General features: G+C 37.0%; 1 protein-coding gene across 1 annotated transcript; it reads left to right on the forward strand.

Annotated features, from left to right (window-relative positions):
- The first annotated feature begins 234 nt into the window (after positions 1-234).
- On the forward strand, positions 235-4,280 carry LOC128264969 (alpha-tocopherol transfer protein). The gene is made up of 5 exons (XM_053000720.1): positions 235-566; positions 1,330-1,489; positions 2,750-2,831; positions 3,191-3,618; positions 3,745-4,280. Exons 1-5 carry the CDS (start codon positions 464-466, stop codon positions 3,857-3,859), a joined length of 888 nt encoding a protein of 295 aa, XP_052856680.1. The 5' UTR covers positions 235-463; the 3' UTR covers positions 3,860-4,280.
- The last annotated feature ends 5,291 nt before the right edge of the window (positions 4,281-9,571 follow it).

A 9,571-nucleotide genomic window follows, 5' to 3' on the forward strand; every position in this document is an offset into this window, starting at 1 on the left:
TTTAATAATGGTAATGGTTTTAATAATATTTATTATGGAACTGTATATATTGGATTAATATTTTGAGTTTTTGTGAACCAAAACAATGATAAAAAAGTATATTTCCTTTAAAAGCGAGATGGCAACGCCAAGAATGCAAAATACAATGCATGATCGCCAGACTTTATCCCCCTTGTTCAGCCCCCCTTTTCGGCCGTATTCCAGTACTTTTTATTGGCCATTCCAGCTGCTACGTCGGCAGAGCAGCGACGCCGACTGAGGCAGAGTTCCAGAGGCAGAGACTTGACGAAAAGCCAAAATAACGAAGTTCCAATCAGTTGCAGTCGCGAATTAGCGTCGCACAGACGCTCCAAACTCAATTGTCCCCTCTCGCTCGCGCTCCATCCGCTGTCTCGCTCCCTCGCGGAAGTCCGATAGTTCCGATAGTTCTTGTGGGTGCAACGGTGAAGCTTAACCCTGCAAAATGGTGCAATCAAACGAGAAAAACGAGGATCAACTGATGACCAAACGGATTTCGGAGCTGCAGGAGTGGCTCAAATCGCAGCCGCAATTACCGCAGAATATATGTTCGTATTGCCAAGTGGGTCAGATCGCAAAAACCCACTTTTCTCTTCAACCGTCGAGAGCACCGAAAGAAATGCAGATCATTTTGCGCATCTACTAGAAATTTAATAAAAATGTGTTTTTTTTGTATTTTTTATTGTGCTAAAGTTATTACAAATATGCCTTGATCTTAAATTAAAATTTGATCTGAACAGTTGAAAAAAAACAGTTTAAAATCTTTTATCAAATTTAAATTAAGAAATTGGAGCTTACAATTTTTTCAAAGAGCGTACAATAGCTAAATAAAAAGTTAAAAAAATTGGTATTTCAAAAATTATAGTTTTTACTGTTTTGAATCAGAAACCAAAAAGCAGTAGAAACCTAAATAAAAATTATAAAAAATGTTGTTAATTCTTTTTAATATGCCAAGAGCCAAAAACAGAAAATATCTTATAAAGTGATAAAAACATAATATAACAAAATAAATAAAAATAACCCTTGTACTCAAAATTTGATATTTTAAATATTTGGCATGACACTTGTTAACAATTTAAACAAATTAAAGATACCAATTAGGTTTAGCTTACTAATTAGTTCTTAGAGATTTTTCCCTGTGTGATTATCGTCGACTTGGCCAACTTTGACTGTGGGTCAATATTGCCTGTACGATGGGAACCGCAGCCAGTTGCATAACGACCGCAACCGCAATGACTGATGAATGCACCTGTACCGCCGATCACCTGCTGTACTATACTCACGTTAATTCGCATTCGTGTTCCTCCGCAGCCCGACTGCTGCTGCGCCGCTTTCTGCACACGACCCGAAATGATTTGTCCGCCGCCCAACGACTCTTGGAACTCAATTACGGACTGCGAAACAAGCATGCCCACATCTTCATCGATCGCGATCCGCTGGACGACAGTTCCCAGCAGCTACTGAAAGTCGCGTGAGTACCCAGATATAGGGGTTTCGGGAGTTTGGATCCGGGATATTACAATAAAACCATCTCAGACGAATTTCCCGATCAGTGATTTGTTCTCGGAATCCTTTTGAATTCATAGCCTAATCCTAACATATTATAAATAAAAAACTATTTAATAATGGAGTAAGAGAAAATTACCTGAATAATAGAAGATTAAACCGTTAAAGATGAGGGAATCATAAAAAGAAATTTACGATTAAAACTTTATAGCCAAATTCTCAAGAATGGACACGTTAATTGATCACATAATTATTTTAGGAATTTACATGCATTCTATTATATGATAAACATAGTATTAATGGTCTAACTAAGGCTAGAACTTTTGAGCAAATATAACGAAACTTAATAGGTAAAAAACATTTTAGGCCAAGTTGTGTGCATTTTTCTGCTGAGAAGGAATTTCAAGGATTGGGTAAATAAAATATTTAAAGTTTTCTAAACTCCAGACCTGTTTTTATTTTTATAAAGTTCTTATTTCAAAATGAAGGTCTCAAACGTAATCAACATTTAAAACAAACAAAAAGAAGTTAAGATTTATGCGTGCATTAAAAGCAATTGTTAATTAAGTTAAGTGCCAAAAAATAACGATAATAGTACCCGTATACGACAATAAATTTGAGACTAAATAAAAAATTTATTACCAAGTTAAACGTGTTTATCCACATACATATTTAGCTAAATAAATCGTATTTTAATTACAGCTTTTAAGTATTAACCAAATTACCGAAATGGTTACACAAAATTTTGTTCCGGAAATTAAAATGTATGTATCTGCTTCATCGGACCAAAGTTTACAATCCACTATAAATTTCCTGCAGAAAATCAATCAAAATTAGTACCGACAGAAAAGTCATAACAGAATTTTATCGAGACATTAACGATACAATACAGACTTTAAACACCGACTGAGACTTTGATTTTAGTGGCGGCATTCCAATCAACATTCAATCAACTGAAATTCCTGTGAAATTGGAAATAACGTTTGAATATCTGGCTATGCCATTAGATTGTCTGATATTAGCTTAGATCTTGTGAACTCCATGAGCTTACAGGCAATTCGCAATGTTGATTTAGGGCTTGTTTTTGCTTAGTGTACAGAGAGTGCATTGGCTTGCACTGCTATTAGTTCAAAACCGGTTTGGTTTGAATGGATAATGGGGAATGGTGAATTAAGTGGGGTGTCCAGAATTATGTTAACCGTTTCCCTGGCATTTTCACTTGCAGAGATCTGGTGCCGTTGCCCGGTTTGACACCGGAAAATAACAAACTGCTTTTTTACCGCCTGATCGACTTCGATGCAGACAAGGTAAGTTTTGAAGTGAATTAAACAATAAGCCATCTTTGAATAACAGCTTGATAACAATTTTATATTGATTTGATGGGTGAATGGTATTTAAAATTCATACCCTTTTATTTTACCTCTTTTTAAAAGAGTTATTTCATTTCTTTACTATTTAAATATTAGCTTTTAAACAACGCAATATGCCTTTGTGGACAAACAAATAATTACAAAACTATTGGACTTTAGATCGTAATTAATCTTGGATTTTTGTTTTAACTTTTTCAAATATTTTATCAGTGTTGCTACTCAGTAAATTTGAAATCAAATTTAATCGCAGTTGACGTTTATGCGATTTCTCATAAAAAATATATTTTTGTTCACAGTTCAACTTCACGGCTGCGATCAAGGTGTTCTTCATGGTGGCCGACTGTCGCTTCGCCACGGAGAATGAGGAGCGTTTGTCGGATGGGGAGATACCGGTCTTCGACATGGCCGGCTACACGCTGCGCCACCTGACCAAAACGGCCTTGGGAGCGCTGCGGGTCTACATGAAGTTCGTCCAGGAGGCGCATCCTGTGCGGCTCAAGGAGATCCACGTGATCAACTGCCCCTCGTTTGTGGACAAGGTCATGGCCGTGGTTCGGCCGTTTATCAAGGGCGAGGTCTTCAAGCTGATCCACTTCCATTTGCCCGATTCGGAGACCCCATACCGTCACTTTCCACGCTCCATGTTGCCGGAGGAGTACGGCGGCGAGGCGGGAAAAATGTCCGATCTGAAGCAGCAGTGGATGCAGTTGCTCAAAGAGCAGAGGTGACTACTTCCTTGGACTAAAAGTATTCATTGCAAGAGAAGACTTTGCTTTTCACAGCATTGATATCTTTTTAAGTGACTTCATATTTCTATTGGCAATTTTTAATTCATATATTTTTTTTTAAGGGACTATCTGATGGATTCGAAGAACTGGCAGATAAACAAGATTAAAAAGAATGGTCAGCGAAAATCCAGCGATTCGGCAGTTACACAAAGTCTACGCTCCCTTGAAATTGATTAGTCGCCGCGCGCACAACTGTACCTTAAGATTTGTGGCCTTTTGCGATTTTCACCTTCTCCAAGATTTTACTAAAGTGAAGTCTAATTTGATATGGATTTGAACTCATCGCATTTACATTTGAAAATCTTACAAAACATAATTACTTTTGAGAAACGTTTTACTAGACTAGTTTTTGACAATGTCTTAAACTCTTAAGTCCAAAAATTGTGTGGGAATGATGAAACCAATTAGAGCTAAGGCTTCATAATCCCAAATTGGAAAACAAATCAGAAATGATAGGCTTTAGGCACTTTTTGCCGAATCCTGGTGAATGTGACAGTCTGATAAGGCTCATTTGTATTGTATTGTATTTTTGTTTTGTTCTCGTTCCACTTCCCAGCTGGGCTTGGGTTTATGTAAATATATGTATGCTATGCTTAAAGAGACAGTTCTTCACATTTCACATTTCACATTTCCCATTTCCCATTTCCTATTGATTCTCACACACCCCTTTCGTCGGGCGGACTTTTTGTAATTGAATGCCCTACTGTGGGAAATGCATGGCCAGGGAAATGGAGATGGCCATGCGGGGCATATACGGCATAATGAAGCGCACAGAATTTCCATTTTTAATGCAACAGAAACAGCATAATTCCAATCGCTGCCCGTGCATTCGATGCCTGCGACTGATGCAATTAACTCACTACAAACCGGGGTGGCAAACGAAGGGGAAAATGTGTGTGCTGCTGGCTGCACTGAAAAATAATCTTTGAATTTCCTACCAAGATCAGGTAATACCTTTTACTTATCTTATTTATACATACATTAACACGAACTCATATTCAGCACTATTTTTTTTTACAGATCTAAAAATATATTAATGTGATGGTTCGTTCTTGGGATTTAAAACCGAAAACAATATTACACCGAATATTATTTGTAATATTTAGCTGTATTTTTGTTTTAAAATTTTGTTCAATACTTTAAAATGTTTAAAATATTTACTCAATAATAGAACCACAGTTCTATTATATAAATTAATTTGCCTTCTGGTATTTAATTATATCAGTGCATTATAAAGCCCTAAAAATCGGACCATATATGTGTGTACTATTGTACAAATTAGGGTGGTTCACACTTGCACTGCATTTTGTGGAAAAATGAGCTCAACGGTTAAACGCACTAGATTCAAACGATATTACTCATACGTACTATTGCCTTTTATGTCGTATAAGTAATTTTTAAGAAAACTTTAGGACCATTGGTTTAACTTAAAATTACATTTATTGCACAACAAACATTAGACAATGACTATAAAGTTTTGATTTTAGGACCACCCTTGTGTGCATTTGTATCTGCGTGTGATCGAGACGAGTGTGTGGTGGTTATACTGAGATTGTGCAGGTGTGAGTGTGTGTGTGTGTGTGAAGGAAATTGGCAATAGAAGTGGAGCAACAGCAACAGCAACAGCAACAGCAATAGCAGTGGCTACCGAAAGTGGAGGCCAAAAGGACCCTTGAGGCATAATGCGCATATCGAAACATCCGCTCGGTTGGCCAACCCGGCCACTGGATTGTCCGCAAAACCCAGTCTGCAATCCCCAATTCGCAATTCGCAATTCGCAATCCGTACTGCCACAGTCCACAGTCCACAGTACACAGTCCACAATTCGCAAACTCTCAACTCACAACTCGCAACCGGCTAGTGACACTTGGAAAATGTCTACGAGTCGTGTGGCTGACACATTAAAGTGTGGCTTGGTCAAATCCCCATACTCCAACCACTGCTGTCCGTTCCCATGACATATTAGTCTTAATGCCGGCTTACACAGAAGTTAATTTATAATTTATGGCGAACAATTGTTAAAAGTATCTTATCATCAATATAAATGAAGAAGTTTTAATGCCACTTGTAGGGGTAAAGCTCTTTAATTTAATTTTAACTGATTAGATTCCAATTTACTGCTATTACATTTCTTAATAAAATAATCTTGTACACTGAAGACATTTCATTCGAAATAAAAGGGTATTTTTAAAGATCTAAAAGATGTATTATATCTCGGGATCATTTGTTATGTATGTTAAACTTTTTTTTAAATCCTTAAAACTAATAATCTGAAATTTGAAACTCATATATCATATTTATTTTTCATGTGTAAGTGAACACTGGTTTTTGTAGTAACAAAATCACAGATTTTTACTTAAATTTTGTACCACATTTTTCTGTCTGTGCATGTGTTTATGCATATGTGCTTATACTGGACTCCCCGTACTTCCGGATTTAACGCCACTTAGCGCTGCGACTCATCCGTCAGTGTGGTGCGTGCCACTCCCATTTGAATGGGCTGCATGTGGGCGGTGGGTGTGTGTGTCTGTGTGTGTGTGTGTGTGTGTGTGTGTGTGTGTGTGTGTGTGTGTGTGTGTGTGTGTGTGTGTGTGTGTGTGTGTGTGTGTGTGTGTGTGTGTGTGTGTGTGTGTGTGTGTGTGTGTGTGTGTGGTGGCGGGTGGTGTGTGATGTGTGTGGGACTTACACTTTTTGCCAAAACCAGATGTGCACTGCATGCCATTGCATGCATGGTAATCGAATTATGTGGCAACTCTGCCTTTTTTGAGGGGTGGCATTGGTTGGTTGGGTGGATTTTGCGGGTGGGAACGATGCCTGCACATGAACGCCATGGAAATGGGTCGGTTTGTGGGGTGGCACTACTTCCTGGGACTCTCCTTTTTGAGTGTGGTCGGTATGTGCTGGAAAGCTACCCTCCCTCTGTATTTCCAAAGGTAAGTAACAAATTACAACCCGTATTTAATTAAACAAGTTAAATTCTTTCATAAAAAATAAGTAAAAACTTAATTCACTTTACAAACAAGTTAATTTTGGGAGGTTTGGACATCTTGAGTGTGATATAAAATAAGTTTTCTAATGTATAATATTAGTTTTTCTTGTTTCAGCGGTTAGAAACCTAAATGATGATTTAAGAATGTTTTGTTTTTATGAAATGACAGTGGTAAAGATCAAATTAATATAGGTTTTAAGGATTCAGCTTAGAGTTTAAATACCTTAGAGCACAATTTTAAGTCTGTAGTTGTCTTTAGTTTGTTTTCCATAAAATCGATGACACTATTGAAAACTCGATGGGCTTTAAATCCATTAAAAATAATACCCATTAGAATACTAAGACATTTTTAAAATAAAATAGAAAACCTAAAAATAAAATTATTTGTTTTACAGATCACTTTAATATTTCCAATCTCTTGATAAAGAGGAGTTTTATATTATCCCTAGTGAACATCCGGGCCGAAGGACCACGGAGCACCCTTCATTCATATGAAACGATGGCCAGCAGTCAACCCTTCAATTGCATTATGACTGCCAACACAATTAGGGCGTTCGTTCGGGTGATACAGCCGAAACCTCGTCCTTGTTTGGGTTTTCAAGTCCCCGGGAAGTGGGCATAAAATATACATATTTGCACATGATGGGCAGAAAGAAAACCCAAGTGTGGTATGTCGAATAGGATGGGATGGCAGCGTTGGGGTTTTGTGGCCCATCAAAGACAGAGAAAGTTCCTGCCAGACTTGACGCCCAAATTGATCAATTTTACATTCTGCCACAACAATCGCAGCCGTAAGAAGAGAGAGGTGGCATGGGGTGATGGGGGAGAGAGGGGGCGAACTGAGTGGGCGTGGTGACCCCATTAACATTCCCAAGCCCAAAAGCTTACGCTGCACTCTATATATACGGCCTGCAGTTGGTTGAGGATTTCCCCTACTTCCTTCGCTTTTCTCTCTTCTCTGCTTTCTGCTTTCTCCGTTTTCCCTGCACTTCCCCTCCAATTCCCTCCATTTGCCGGAAGAGGAAGAGCCAGAAGCTGGGGGGGCGTGGCAGCGGCAGGGGCAAAAACAGAAGCAGTAGCAATAAACGAAATGTGCAGTCAACAATAGTCCGCCAGTCCACAGTGTTCGGGTCTCTTCTGTGTGTTTGTGTCAAAGTACAGTGACTTCTCCGCAAAAATAACTCTTCCGATGAATTTTGAATTTAATTCTGCTCCTAAGACTTAATTTGTAATTTTGGGATTTACCGAATTTCCAAAAAATAGCTTTACGGAAAAATTACCAAAAAAACTGCAGTTTTAAGTCCATAATTTTTCTTACAGTCCGATTTGAAAATGGTATATCTTTAGAGAGTTGCGTTTTAATTCTCTAAAAATCTGCATTTAAATCTCGGTTTGTAATTTTGGGTCGATTTTTTGCAATTTTAATAATAATTTCTAAATTTGCGAAATTGACTTTGAGAAAAAGTTACCAAAATGCTGCAGTTTTAAATCCATAACTTTTCTTACTGACATCCAATTTCAAAATGGCATACCTTTGAAGACTTGTGGTTTAATTCTCTAAAAATCTGCATTTAAGTCTCGGTTTGTAATTTTGGGTCGATTTTTTGTCATTTTAATGATGTAACCCCTTTCTAAATTTGCGAAAAATGACTTTGCGGAAAAGTGTCTTAAATGCTGCACTTTTAAATCTATAACTTTTCTTAAAGACATCCGATTTCAAAATGGTATGTCTTTAAAGACTTGCGTTTCCATTCTCTAAAAATTTGCATTTAAATCTTGGTTTGCAATTTTGGGTCGATTTTTTGTAATTTTAATGATGTAACCCCTTTCTAAATATCCAAAAAATGACTTTGCGGAAAAGTGTCTAAAATGCAGTACTTTTAAATCCATAACTTTTCTCACAGACGTCCGATTTGAAAATGGTATATCTTTAGAGACTTGCGTTTTAATTCTCTAAAAATCTGCATTTAAATCTTGGTTTGTAATTTTGGGTAGATTTTTTTGTAGTTTTAATGATGTAACCCCTTTCTAAATATCCAAAAAATGACTTTGCGGAAAAGTGACCAAAAGGCTGCATTTTTAAATCCATAACTTTTCTTACAGACATCCGATTTCTAAACGGTATATTTTTTAAGACAAGTGGCTTAATTCTCTGTAAATCTGCATTTTAATATTTGTTTGTAGTTTTGGGTCGATTTTTTGTATTTTAATGATTTAATCCCTTTCTAAATTTGCGAAAAATGACATTGCAAAAAAGTGACCAAAATACTGCAGTTATAAATCCATAACTTTTCTTACTGACGTCCAACTTCAAAATGGCATACCTTTAAAGACTTGTGGCTTAATTCTCTGAAAATCTGCATTTAAATCTTGATTTGTAATTTTGGATCGATTTTTTTGTCATTTTAATGATGTAACCCCTTTCTAAATTTGCGAAAAATGACTTTGCGGAAAAGTGTCTAAAATGCTGCACTTTTAAATCCATAACTTTTCTTACAGACATCCGATTTCAAAATGGTATATCTAAATGACTTGCGGCTTAGTTTTCTAAAATCTGCATTTAAATGTTGGTTTTCAATTTTGGGTAGATTTTTTGTGATTTTAATGATGTAACCCCTTTCTAAATAAGACTTGGGCTTATAAATATAATTTGATTTTTTTGGTATGTAACCCCTTCGCAATATGTATAAAAAATTAATTAATTAACTACTAACAATATATAAGGGTGTTTGACTTGAAAACTGACTTCTTGGCCAGCTTCTACTGTACTTGCCTTTGTGTGTGTGAGAGTCCAACATGTTTTGTTGTTGCATGCTCGTTGTCGTCGCAACACCAACACACACACCCACACACACACACACACTGTGTGAATGTATAGGGATTTGCAGCTGTAGTTGTTG

The sequence above is a fragment of the Drosophila gunungcola genome, unplaced genomic scaffold, assembly GCF_025200985.1.
Source record: "Drosophila gunungcola strain Sukarami unplaced genomic scaffold, Dgunungcola_SK_2 000086F, whole genome shotgun sequence".
Classification (NCBI taxonomy): domain Eukaryota; kingdom Metazoa; phylum Arthropoda; class Insecta; order Diptera; family Drosophilidae; genus Drosophila; species Drosophila gunungcola.